The 14,000-nt window shown below is 36.7% G+C and overlaps 1 protein-coding gene across 2 annotated transcripts in view; it reads left to right on the top strand.

Annotated features, from left to right (window-relative positions):
• VAV3 (vav guanine nucleotide exchange factor 3) overlaps window positions 1–14,000 on the top strand; it is a 156,708-nt gene that overhangs the window by 116,874 nt on the left and 25,834 nt on the right. For both annotated transcript variants that reach the window (XM_032696978.1, XM_032696979.1), the window contains exons 20-21: window positions 9,341–9,477; window positions 13,186–13,251. In XM_032696978.1, coding sequence (XP_032552869.1) covers window positions 9,341–9,477; window positions 13,186–13,251 — 203 coding nt within the window. The remainder of the gene's footprint in view (window positions 1–9,340; window positions 9,478–13,185; window positions 13,252–14,000) is intronic.

The following is a 14,000-nucleotide window of genomic DNA, read 5'->3' as shown; positions in this document are numbered from 1 at the left end:
TGAGCCTCTTTTCAATCTAGGCAATTCCAAAACCCCTTACACTCACAAGAATAGCTGCCTGTGTCACTGCAGGTAAGGACCAGTTGCCTGAATAAACATTTGAAGTTAAAATAGTACAAAACACAAGAACTTGTCCTTAACACTTGTTTGGAGGAAAACATGCTGTGAAAGGGAAACTGAGGTCTGTCAGTGAAATAAAAATAGTTTTCACTCTTAATTAATCACAAAAAGTATGTAGCTATGACCATTATGAAGTCAGTGACTTTGTTAGCTCTCTTCCACTCTTTCAGTGCAGTCCTGGAGAGAGTCCTCTCACTTGTGAAAGTGCTTGGGTTTGAGTATGAATACTAACACATGATGTTGGAATTACGCACAAAATTACTGTTACTTTAAACATACTTTCTTGCACTGGCAATCCACAGTTATCAATCTAGGGCATGTCCAAGTTTTCTGAATTAATGTGCCAAAGTTTGTGTCAAATTTGGAAAGTAAAAAATAATGAAAAAACCTGACCACTGAAGTTGGAGCTAGTGGTACTTGATCTTTCTAGTATTTGGTACTTGATCTTCCTGAAAATGGCATCCCTTATTACTGCAGTTACATATGGATCTCCAAAAAACAAATGTATATATTATAAGGGAAGACTGAGTGTTTGAAAGCTACCCAGGACAGTTTGTGTGAGATTAGCTCAGTTAGTTGCAGCCTGGTGCTGGTTGTGGATTCAATCCCTCTATGGGCTATTCCCCTAAGAGTTGGCCTTGAGGATCCTTGTGAGTCCTTCCAACTTAGAATATGCTGTGATTCTGTGAATATGCTTGCTGTGCAAACAGGAGTGTGTTGGCATTTGTATGTCAGTAGATTCTTTCTGCAGTGTACTTGACTAATTTTCATATTTCTGTTGTTGTAATATTTTGTCCCCTGACTTCCTAAAATCTTCAGTTTCTTTTCCTTCAGTTTTGAGACACAAAAGTAGATTTAAACCTCAGGATTGAATCCGTGAGAGTTGTGAGCAGAACCACCTTTAAGAGCATGAGAGACAAATGGTCATCAGTCATCTAAGTAATAATAGATTTTTTCCCTTTCCCACAAGGCAGCCCTTATGGGTTTCTTTTCTGATGTTTAAAAACGTGGCTCATCAGAAGTATTTTTGTAGTGCCTGTTTTTTCTTGCACAGAGGCAAGCTTCAAGATTCCTTAAAATGAGTGACACAATGTGCCAAGTGTCCCTGCTTAAGAGTGAAGTAAGAAAATGCCTTCTGTTGGAGTTCCTTTTCTAAATAAAAAAAAGATGCTGAAACTTCAGTTTGGATTCTGAATTTTTGTGGCTAAATGGTGCTAATAACACTAGGGTTGTGGGTTTTATCCCTGTGTGGGCTATTCACTTAAAAGTTGGACTCCGTGATCCTTGTGTATCCCTTCCGAATCAGAATATTCAGCAATAAACTGTGAAATTACGTATTTCTGGTAAAAATAACTCCTATCTGTATTTATAGGAGCACAAAGCTGACCTTGATTTGGAAGACCCGAAAACTTAAAGCTGCTACTGAGAGGGGACTGTTTGCCTCAGTGAATGTCCATATTCCTGTGCCGTTAATTTTATTAATGCTGCTCATATTGTCACTAAGCAGTTATCCTCAAAAACCTTTGCTGACGAAAACATTTAAGTGAAGTCAAATACTGATGTTCAGAGCAGGGGGAGATGTCCGTTTGTCTGTACATTGTTTTTAAAGCAGAACAAAATACTGTAATGTAAGAAAAATGTGTAGAAATATTTCAGAAATAACACAGTCTCAAAAATGCAACCTTGTAAATTTAACAACATTGCTAGACTTGTGTATTTTCCTCGTAATGAACTCCTGCTATGATCTGCAATGTAGTTCCAAGTTTTGTGTGGATCTTAACTGGAAAATGGAGATACAGCTCCTTATCAGGGGGCTTTTTGCTAATGATCAGGTCTACAAAACCCGAAGAAGCAAAAGGACTTCCTGAGTTGTGTTTTTCTGTTTCTCATAACAAGTTGTTGATCAGACTGTTAGCAGACAGATTTTTTTTTTCCTCCCACACATCTTCATTTTGGTTGATGGCTGACCATTTTTGCAGAGGTCTCTGCCAAGAATACAGTTTATATATGCAGGATTAAAGAGAAATGGTGGAAAAATTGAGTATTTGAAAAACTGTAGATTTGACAGGTAGCAAAGGACTGGAAGGAACCCTAAATGCTGCTTCAGTAAGGCTTTTAAGAAGGACACAGTTTTTGGAGTAGTTAAGGGAGGACAGTCACAGAAAACAGGGCTAGGACTGATTTTTTTTTTTCCCTGTAGTTTTATGTGTTTGGTAGAATAACAGTCCTTAAACCTTCCATTTCTGTGGAAGTGGAAGAGAAATGTGAACGTTTATCAGTTGTGGTTTAGAGTGCATTACAGATTTGACATATAAATTATGAGATAGTGAAGATTATTTTGCCTCCCTCCACATCCTTCCCCCCACCTTTCCCCAGTGCATATGAGATCTCTGTATATGGAAGAAAACCCTTCCCTGCCCCTGGTTGCTTTACTTATATATCTATGTAAGCAGTAACCTACACAGTTGAGTTAAGGCTTGTGGTAGCTGTTAAATGTATTAATAATCAGCCTTCTGTAGTTTTTTCACTTAAAATTGAATCAAGTGGCAAACTCCAGAGTTGTGGTTAATCACAGGAAAAATAGTGAGACTTAACTGAAGAGTAATCAAAGGCAAAGCTGTTAAAGAGAGGACAAGTGAAATACTCCAAGCTGAGTCTTAGGCACTGTCAGCATTTCAACCATCTTGCCTTTAAACTGAGAGAGGGAAGGTGTAGATTGGATGTTAGGAAGAAGTTCTTCACTGTGAGGGAGGTGAGGCACTGGCACAGGTTGCCCAGAGAAGTTGTAGATGCCCCATCCCTGGAAGGGGATTCCATCCCTGAAAATGTTCAAGGCCAGGTTGGATGGCGCTTTGAGCAACCTGGTCAAGTGGAAGGAATTCTTGCCCGTGGCAGGAGGGTTGGAACTAGATGATCTTCAAAGTTCCTTCCAACTCAGCCCATTCTATTATTTTATGAATTTAAGGCTTATAAGCAATATCTAAAATTAGAACTTCTAATTATGATGACATAAAAAAATAATGACTTAAGACTGGGAGGATTAAAAGTTCAATTAAAGTATCTTCTTTGAGGTATGTCTATGTACTTATTAATTGCGTTGATTTTGTCCAATACTAATTATTTAAATCATTGCCACCTTGAAGACTGCACTTAAAAGACTGTGCTGGCATCTTCCATGTATGTGAGATCTGTAATTTGTGTCATGAGTACTCAACCTAAAAGTTAAAAACCCCTCACCCCAACCTAGTTTCTTTTGAGCCATTAATAGACATTGTCAGAAAATGAATGTAAGTGGGTTTTTAAGTGATTATGTAGTGTTGCTTTTCTCATGTCTCCTCACCAACTGAGAAGTCCTTCTAGACAAGCTTTGCTGTTGGCAGTAACTGTACAAACCATTGACTTCTGCTGGCTGTGGAAATAGATGACACTGATGAGGAATTGAAAAGCTGCTCTCTTGATAAATGCAAGAGAGGACAATCAAGTTTACTGTTAATTCTGCAATAAAATTATTAGAAACAGGAGTTTTAAACACTGAAGGTAGCAGAGCTGATTTGAAGGATATACACAGAATGCCAATGGACTTTCATATAGCCCATGCTCAGATTAGAGCTTTCCTTTAAGTAGCTTTTAATATTAGTGTTGAACCTAGATGTTGCCAACAAACATGTCAAAAAGTTGGTGGGTTTTGTCTCATGAATGCTTAGATTGTGGGTATTATGGTCCATCTGCTCTTATACTGCTGTCCTTATCAACAGATCTGTTTTCCTCTTTCTCTTTTTATCATACTCCTTGTTACTTTATTATCTGCAGTTACGCTTCTTGATCTGACACCTTCTCAGTCTAACTTTACTTACCGTGTTGTAAATACAAATTTTTTTATTTCTTTGCTTTTATTTCAATCCAAGTTCCCCTTCACCTGTATCTCTTTAGTTTCTGCTGTTAAAATTATCTGTGATACCGTGGGTGTAAAGTAAAATATACGCAGGTATCTTCCGCAAGAATGCCAAGGCAGTGGAAATGGTTCAAACAGAGTTTGTTTTGGAGGCAAAGACATTAAAACTTACAAACCTCATGGCACTGCCAGGTAGCACAGGGTCTCAGAGGAAAGGCAAAATCCCACGCTCTTCCAAGGCTTTTTATCTGCTTTCTGTCCTCCCCTGCCCTCTCAGACCTGAGGAGGCCCTGTATATGTCTGCGAGCATTCTCTCTCTTGCATACCAGAGAGAGAGAGCGCTTACTTTCAGGTCTCCCTGCAACTTTCTCTGAAATTTAGAAGGAAAAGGGAAAAAAAGCTTCCTAAGTGAAAAACGAGTTCTAGCTTCCTGTTACAAATTCTTTTGCAAGCACAACTATCCCTACAGTGGGTCACTGTTCAGACATCTAGTCCAACGAGACACTGCCATGAATTACTTAGCCCTTACTTTTTGGTTGAGGGGTAAAGATACCTGGGGACATACCTGCTTTGAGATTTGAGATGGAATATTTCTCCTGGTCTTCACTGTGGAAGGCTTAACAATCACTAAATGTCAGCTTGTCAGCAGAACTGCATTCCCTATTTTTGTAGCTACAAAGATATAAACCAAAAAGGGTTAAAGCGAGTTCAGAGGTTCCAAATGGACACCCAAAAGATGGGTGAAAGAAAAGACAGAATTAGGGAGCCTTCATGTCATTTCCTATATGAAAGGCAAGTGGCACTGTCTTGATTCTGGAAACATCAAGATGTGGCCTTGTCAGATAGTCTAAAATTCTGTTTCAGATTCAAAGCCTCATGAAGTCAGGAGGCTTTATTCCATTTCATTTGTGGATTTTCGGACCAGGTTATAAATACTTTGTGATTAGGCCATATTTTCCCTAGAGAAGAAGAAAGTCTTCCTTCATATTAACTAGGAAGGGATATTTAATGCAGAGAAAGCTGTTTTATGTCTTTGTGCTAATAGTATATAGTATATCCACAAATTCACCTTTGAACCCGGCTCTCCTGTATGCTGTGTCATTATTTTGTATGTTAAAATGATCCCTGCCTGAAGCCTAAACCACATTCTGCATTACTTGGAAATAACAGATGCTGGAATCAATTTTGACAGATAGAGGTCATCATAGGGCATGCATTATGCATGTTGTTAGCAAAAAATAACGTTTTCGAATCTCTGCATGAAGCTCTGAGGGTCATTCAGTGTGGCTCATAAATGCAGAGCTGCTGTAAGGAATACAAGTACTTGATATGGGTTTTTTTGTTTCATGTATGTACTGGGTATTCTAACTTATGTACGATGTTAATTCTAAAATGTGGCCTCCTTCCTTGACTCATAGTTATGAGATGAAATGCTCAAATGCATGGTATGGTTTATAAAAGGTTTTATTTTTCTGTAATGTAGACGATTTAGTACTTCGAAATCTTGGCTCTACCTTGCTTTCTGTTTTTCTCATGAGCTACAATTTAGATCATCAATTTATGTTAGTTCTGTGACCCAGAGCTAGACTATGAAGACTGTTCTTGGAATCTGGTTTCCTGGTTTTCAATTGAAGTAAATTTCAGTTATTTATTGGTGTAATAAATGGCTAAGTTTGCTTTTTTATTGCAAGGCTGCAAACTGCCAGGCTCTTCTGTATCTTTAAATTAGAAAGTTTTCTGATAAAAACTTTGTCATATGGAAATCTGACTTCATGGAAGTCAATGAGATTTGTAACATTAATGATAATAATGCATGGATGAAATCCTGACCTTGTCCTTTGTGTTGGAATTTTACCTGTTTTTGAACATGTAAACGAGTAACATTTTTGTGCCAGATGTGTCTCCACAAGTTTTCTGCGATTGTCAGATACTGTCAGTACTGCAACTATGTACCTTGCAATGACGGTGTCTTTAATGCTTATTGTATTTCACGTTTTAGTCATTAATGCATAGTAGTTCTATACTGTTTCTGTCACAAATGATCCATAATCATACTCTAAAACACTTCAGGTTTCTGTAGCATTTCACTTTTTCTTGTATGCATTATTATATTACAGCAAGCACTCAGGATTTTTAATGATTATATTTGTTGTGAATCCGTGTGCCAATTAAAAATGAAATGTCAAGATAGACAAGGAAAATATTCTAGATCTTGCCTGTCTGAACTTCTGTAAAGCAGTTGGTATACTGCCTCAGAGGAATTGATCTGTTATGAGAGGAAGCTGAAAGAACTTGGCTCTTTTAGCCTAGCAAAATGAAGGTTAATATGTTAGTATGATTGCTCTCTTTAGCTATAGTACAAAAATAAATGCAGGCAAGGAAAAGAACTATACAAGCTACTGCCTCTGTCTGGATGTATATAAGTTGACCATGAACTAATTTACACTGAAAAGTAGAAGATTCTTGTTGTGGTTTAACCCCAGCCGGGAACTAAGCACTAAAGTGAGAAAACTTGTGAGTTGAGATAGACACTTTAACAAGTAAAGCAAAAGCTGCACCCACAAGTAAAGCAAGAGATGGAATTCATTCACTGCTTTCCCTGGTCAGGCAGGTGTTCAGCCATCCTAAGGAAAGCAGGACTCCATCATGTGTAACAGTGGCTTGGAAAGACAAATACCATCACTCCAAAGTCCTTCCTTCCTCTTTCTTCAGCCCATTTTATGTACTAAGCATGGTGTCGTATGGTATGGCTTATCCCTTGGGTCAGTTGGGGCCAGCTGTCCCAGTTGTGTTCCCTCGCAGATTCTTGTGCACCCCCAGCCTACTGGCAGGGTGGTACAAGAAGCAAAGGCCTTGACACTGTGCAAGCAAACCCTTTTTTCAGCACAAATTCAAACCATAGGTAGCCTCCTACTACCTACTGTGAAGAAAATTAACTCTATCCCAGCCAAGGCCAACACAATTCTAAATGCTCAGAGAATATAGTTCTAAAATGAACAGCAGGAGCAAACAAATGAGTTTAAGGATAAGCTTGCTAAACAACTGACAGATTGATTGAGATGGGCCCAGTGTTAACAATGGATAGGACTTGATCCCTCTCACCCTGCTGTTCTTTGTATATGTTAGGACATGAAGGCTGACCAGTTTCCATCCAGTTAAATGTACACCAGCTCATTGTTAATCTACTAAACTCTTTCTGAGCTACTATAATCAAATTTGTAATAAATGATGTAAAGGAAGGTAGGTATTCTGTTTGGAGATCTTTGACTCTTTACCTCAATATATTAACTTTTCTGTGCCTCATTTATTTCTTCCATGCTTGATGGTGCTATAAGGGAAGTTCTGTGACAAGAACACTTACCTATGGAAAATTTAACTATTCCAGAATAGTATGTGCTTGTTTCTGATTGATTGATTCAAAGATTTCATTTAGTCTTTTGTTTCAGAAAAACTGATTTAAAAAAAAAAAGTTTAAATCATATAACAGGGACAGGTCCTTTTGATATTTTCATACAACAAGTAAAACACTTTAGTTGTGCACTCTCCACTTTTGTGTCTTTGATCAATACAGGCTGTCTATGCAAGAATTGGATAAAATTAGGTAGTAAAATTACAGTAGAAAAATAAGATTTGGTGGTCACTATAGTAGAGACCAGCTGTAGCAAATAAACGCTATAGTTGTCACAGTTTCTGTAGGCATTACAATAAACAAGTTTTAAGAAGGGATCTGAAGCAAGTCAATAAACTCCATTAGGGCTAAGGCTGTAACCCAAAAGCCTATTTAAATAAATCAGATTATTTCTAGTGATGTCAAGAGGTGTTAAATCAAAGCTTCCAACGTTGTATCTGCCTAGGTAATTTTATCATCAAAATTGCTGTCAGATTTTACAGAATTAAGTATACCAAATTATACACAACTATTCTAGGCATGATATGTTTTAACAAGATTAATTCTGTGTTATCTCTAGAATAATTCTACTGGTTGACACAGCACAATTTTTTGCCCTGTTCTCTTGGCCTGATTTTCGGAGATGCCAATAATCATAATTACCAGTGGAATAGAAATAAAAAGTGCTTTTATTCATGTTTATGATTAATAATTTCAGCAGTGTGGTACCTTAAAAAGACCACCAGGATTTGCATTCAGAAGTACATGGGTATTTCTTGAGCATCTTCTGATGAGATCAATATGAGTGTGGGGTTTTAAGTATTTTGTATCTACATACTAAAAATGTCTTAAACTAAATCACCCAATACAAGGTTTTATAACATGAATAATTTTTTGTGCATTTGTTCTGACTTCCAAGTATATCTCTGAGATGAACACGTGCTTACAGTTTGTTCATCACATATGCAGAACTGTCATGGGTATTGTGATAAGGGAGTTTCCTTGCATTAGGACACAGTCATCAGCTCTGAGAGGACACTTGTATGCAGCATTGCTTCTATTTACCATGCAGTGCATGAAGCTTTTCTTGATGCTGAATCAGTATTTGAAAGCATGACAGCCTTCAACTGAGGAACAAAGCAAGGCCTAGTATTTGCATAAATGGAATAATGGCTTACTAATAATTAGGTGCTCATTTTAAGTATGCCAGATAACTTGTAGAAATAGTAAAACTTACGGTGTAATTTGGGTTGAGTAACATAAGAGCTGGTATTACTTTGCCTAATGTTTCATCAGCACTTGGGATTAGTATTTATTCATTAATACAGAGGGTATTAATTATTGAAGATGATCTCTTTCATGTTTTGTACAATTTAGAGGTTATTTGTGTTTATTGCCTCCTAAATTACAGTAGTGATCTTGCAACAGAAGTAGGTCTTCTGTGGCTCCACTGATCCTTTGTTTTAGAATTAAGTTAATCATGACTCTCCAGCAAGAAACATGTTACATATGGCAGCCCAGCAACCTTGACTTTTCATGCTTTCACTCTTGCCTGTATTTATTAAAATACATTCTTACAAAAACCTTACTTAACCAAAAACTTTCTGGTTAAGATTTTGAATCGATATGCTCGCTCAATGGTAGTGATTTGAACATGCCATGTTCAGTTAAAAAGAGTCCCTATAGGCATGAAATCAACTTTACCCCAAGAAGAAAGGAGGACAAAGATATTTTTCTGAAGTAATTATTTTCTTTTAGGTTGTGTATGCTATAGTACTAAGTGCTAGTGCCTTAGTCATGTACCTGTTAAAAACCTAGCGTTTCTTTGCTCGATTGCTTTTGTGGCCTTCCGATTTTATCAATTGTCATTAAGTAAAAATAAATTTGGGCTTATATTTTGTCTCTTTCTTTTGTTTTTGTGTGTGTGTATATTTGTTCAGGTTTACCAAAAATGCAAGTAATTCGAAACTACAATGGAATACCACAGCCAGCAGCACAGGATGGTCCACCATTGCATATCCAGATTGGGGACACTATTGAACTACTTAAAGGAGATGCGCATAGCTTATTTTGGCAGGTACTGTGTATTTTAGCAAATGGCTATATTCCTTTAGTCCAGATATTAATTTCTTATTGAACTAATAATTGTAATTTTTTTCTTTTTGAACAACAACAAAAAAATCTTTTTTGTTTATCCGAATCAATGTCTAATTACAACTGTTTTTACTTTTAAATTGCCAGTAGTTCCTATGTGGTGTAAAGCCTTAGAGTAAAAGCCCCAGTGAATAAATCTGCAAGAATATGACATTGGTGGCAATCCTTCCAGTGAAATTGTAAGAGTTAAGGAGAATGTTTGGCATAAACAGCAAATTCCAGTGACTTTTCAGCCACTGCTTCTATAACATGTCAGAACTAAAAACTATGTTGGAAAACTCCGGTTAAGGAATATTATGTTTATAGGGGAGAGAAACAGCTCTGCAAAACAGAACTACACCTAAACTTCTTGAAACCCTCTCAAGTCAGTTAAGGATAGGATTTTAATGTACATGGGAAAAGTATATTCTATTGATGGCAAAATTTGCTGTTGCATGATTCACATCACTACTTCTGTTTCTGAAATTTCTACTTAATTGAGAACTATAAACATGGAAAATGCTGACTTACATTCACTTTAACTGTAGATGCATTAAAAGTGTGTCTCATTTTTCTTGATTACTTTCTTAATAGTTTATATTATTGGATAAATGGAAATAGAGCTAAATAGAAGAACTTTCAGGATATTAATAGAAGAACAACAGTTGGGAAGCATCTGTCATCTTGAATTGTTGTTCCTGTGTTTGTCTTCATGATTTTCTTTTTTTCTTTGAGGGTACAATAAGTTAATGAATATAATATAAAAACTGCTTGCTCTGAACTGGGTCATACTTTTTCGTGTTTGTTTTGGTTTTTGTTTTTTGGGCTACAATTAGGATTAAATCTTCTGCAAACTCTTCAGGTCTGGATCAGTGAGCTCCTCCTATGTCACTGTATCATTCTGAACAACATTTAATCAGGGGAAGTAATAAACAATAGAATTGCTTTATCTATTGAAAAATATGAAAATAGGTGTAACCCAACCACCTCACCCCCTCCCAGAAACCCCTCCAAACCCAACAAAAAAATCAACTCTGCTCCAAACCCCCCCAACCTGTTATTTAGCACATCACGGATATTTCTCATCACTAGAAATAAATTTTTTCAAATGCTGATTGACAGAGTTTGGCCTATACAGTTTTGTGTGCAAGACTTGGTTTTGCAAGGTCTAATGTTCTGATCTGGAGAAGCATTTAAGCCTGCTCTTGACTTGGGACAGGCTAGAAGGTAATCATCTGACTAATACAATTAGTACAAGCCTGAATTATTGGCACCTTGTGGGACTGATTCTATTGCCATGTTCATACATATCTGTCAAATCAATCTACTGGAAATTGTCTTAATTGTTATTTGTGATTATCATGCTGAAGAATTTAGCTAGAATCTCCCTGTATTTAACTAGCAGAAACCAGAGAGTGTGTGAGGCTTTTCCCCCAGAAGCTTTAGTAATAGATTTGAATCTTAATGGAAATTGTCATTTCCATTAGCATCATTCGGGAATATTTTTTTCCCTGTCTTGTCACAGACTGCTTAATGCAGATTTTTCTAAGTCTTTTAATGGCATCTACATTTTAAAATGCATATTAAGAAAAAAACCCTGTGAAATGCAATTTGTATTAAAATCTGAAATAATTCAAGAGGCCTTTTAGAGTAATTTACAGCTGACCTGCAAGTCTAATATTAGAATGGGTTTTTAACTTGACTGTTGCTCAGTTTAGAAATTGAAGTGATTGTAATAGATATGTATGTGTGGTTTAGGTATATTTTTTTTCACTCTTTACAGCTCATCAAATAAACAACACAGGTTACTAAGCGATGCTTAAGCTATAGCTGAAGTGGGGTCAGACGTGTTTTGATAGATGTTAGTATGTTTTATTGTGGCTGATCTTATTGAGTGTGATGACACTTGCTATTCAGGTATGATTAGTATTGAAAATAAGTATCACTTAGATGGCAGACTGTTTCACAGAGCTCTGCTTAAAAGTCAAGTCTATACTTCAGAGGGCTTTGTGTTTCAGGAGTAAATAGAGTATAGGGGTGCAAAGGGTAACCTGTATTCAAGTAGGGTCAAAGAGGGCAAGGAACTGAAGGGGCTGAACAGAGGTTCAGATCTGTAAGTCTGTCACTTGTTTTCACATAATTATTTTTAAAATATCATTGCTATAAAGCATATTTAGCTTAAGTGCTGCCTGCCTGCTTTCCTCTCTCCTCTGCCTCCCTTGCATTTCTGTGTATATTTGGTAAAGATGGCAGTTACTGTGTGTGATAAATTGCATAGTGATCTCTCTAGGAAAATGATGCACTCATTTACTCTGCTTAGGGTAGCACCAATCAAAGAATGTTTTAATTTTTTTGTAAACCTTTATTAATTTTTTTAGGTTCAGCTCCACCTTATTTGAATTTGCTGAATTCTGTTTTGTGTATTAGGGTACAATAACATAGTGTTACAGAAACAAAATGGACTAAAACCCTGAAGAGATTCCATGTCTGTTTATGAAGATTTTTCCCTTTTTAATGTTTTCTGTGTTGTAGCTATGCCACCAAAAATAAAAAATAAATGTAATTTTTAAGATTTTAATGTTTGTAAAGTACTCATGTTTACTTTCATTACCAAATGCTGAGAATATATGATGTTCACAGTCAGTATATTAAATTCAATGGAGGTTAGGCATTTTTGTGTCTTTAAAGATCTGCTAAATGAAAAATTTTGTTTGCCAAAATACTCATTTTGCTGCCCTCAATTTATGTATCTGTGTTTAGAAATTTTAACTATGTGCTCTGTTCTACCATGAAACGTGATCTGCTTGGTCACAGCCAAATATTTACTGGGACTAGAAAGGTGCTTTTATTTTGTTGTTCTGTCTGGCTGAGGAGATGTTCTCTGGCCGATGTTGAATTGTGAATTGCTGAGGGATGGATCTGTGATGATCAGGTCACTTCTGGCGCAAATTGGTGGTCCTGAAACTTTGGGGGGCCAGCAGTTGTGTTGCATAAATGGCTCAATTTAGGCCATTTCTGCAGCTGGTCTCCCACTGTGTGGATGGATCTATAGCATGTGGTGACTATATCATAGACAGAGAGTTGGTCTCTAGTTCTGTTGGTGTTCTCATGCCCACCTGATTTCCAGTGATTTGCATCACCTATGGAAACCCTTACCTTTTAGTGTCTGAGTTGCCTGTTGGATTACTGCCCTGAAATTCCTACTGCAGTTGTCTTGGTCTGTCGGGTGCTGTGAGTGCCACAAATCATTCTGGGGATCAGTAATGTTGCAATGGGGCAACTTTCTCTAAATTGCCAACTGAGGAGGAAGTAACTTGAAAGGACATAATTAACGTTAATGAAGATCTCAGACAGTGGCAGACATTGGCAGAACTGGGAATCACATCCCAGTTTCTGAGCTCCCTTCTTGCCTCTCATCTCTCAGAGCTCTCAGGTCTATCAGCTGTAATTATTACTCAGTTATATTAAAAATCCCAACAAAATAACAACGAAACCCACACAACTGTTTGGCAACACTTTATTAGAACAGCACTTTATTTTAAAGACTCTTGGATATACTTATTGCTCTAAAGCCCTGTGCATGTATTATCATTTACTGTTAGTCTCCATTATGTCTCAAAAATAGAAAAATTTGTGTTTTTCTTTTTTCCAGGGCAGAAATCTAACAACAGGAGAGCTTGGATTCTTCCCAAGTGATGCAGTAAAACCTAGCCCATGTGTAAGTACAATTGTTTGTCACCTTAGAGAAAAACTGCCTAGTTCATGCCATTAATAAAGATTAATCTTGCCTTCAGAAAATTGTATTGTTTCTAGTTATTTTGTGTTTCCATGGTATGTTCAATATTGCTTAAAACAGAGCATTCTTTTGTTTATTGAATGTAAATAGGACAAGTCAAGAAAACATGGTTTGATAAGCAGGTTTAACTTTTGGGAATATGAATAAATTAAACTGTCTAAAGAGTTTCCAGAATGTAGATCAAATACATTTCATGTGAAAGTGCACTTTCTCCCTTCCCCAGCAGTAAGGTGAGAATGCTGTGGCTCTAATCTATTCCCCAGTCACTTTGGGTTAGAGAGAGGGATTACATCCTAAGTAGTGAGTTTAAAAATTGTAAAACTAATATAAAACTCTGAATTCTGACCGCTTGGTAAATTTTCTTCTCTCTTTAGATTCTTACCTGCCTTTATTTCACACAAGAATGTTGTCAATCTAGAAAAGTTTGGGAAAGCAATAAGAAAAATAATTTTGTAATATCTACTCAACAGTTTTGGGTACAGATGTGAAGATGCATTAGTATACTAAACATTTGCTCCTTCTCTGCCCTCTGTAACACTATGCATGAGATTACTGTAGGTTCCTTTGTTGAGATTAATTGATGAAAACCCATTAAACCACTAATGAATCATATTTCTTACTTTAAAGCAGTTTTCACTTATTTTAGTTTGATTCACAACAGTTTAACTTAT

This window comes from Chiroxiphia lanceolata, chromosome 9 (assembly GCF_009829145.1).
Source record: "Chiroxiphia lanceolata isolate bChiLan1 chromosome 9, bChiLan1.pri, whole genome shotgun sequence".
In the NCBI taxonomy this organism is placed as follows: Eukaryota; Metazoa; Chordata; class Aves; order Passeriformes; family Pipridae; genus Chiroxiphia; species Chiroxiphia lanceolata.
The sequence above is the reverse complement of the archived record's forward strand: the minus strand, read 5'-3'. Positions and strand labels throughout refer to the sequence as shown.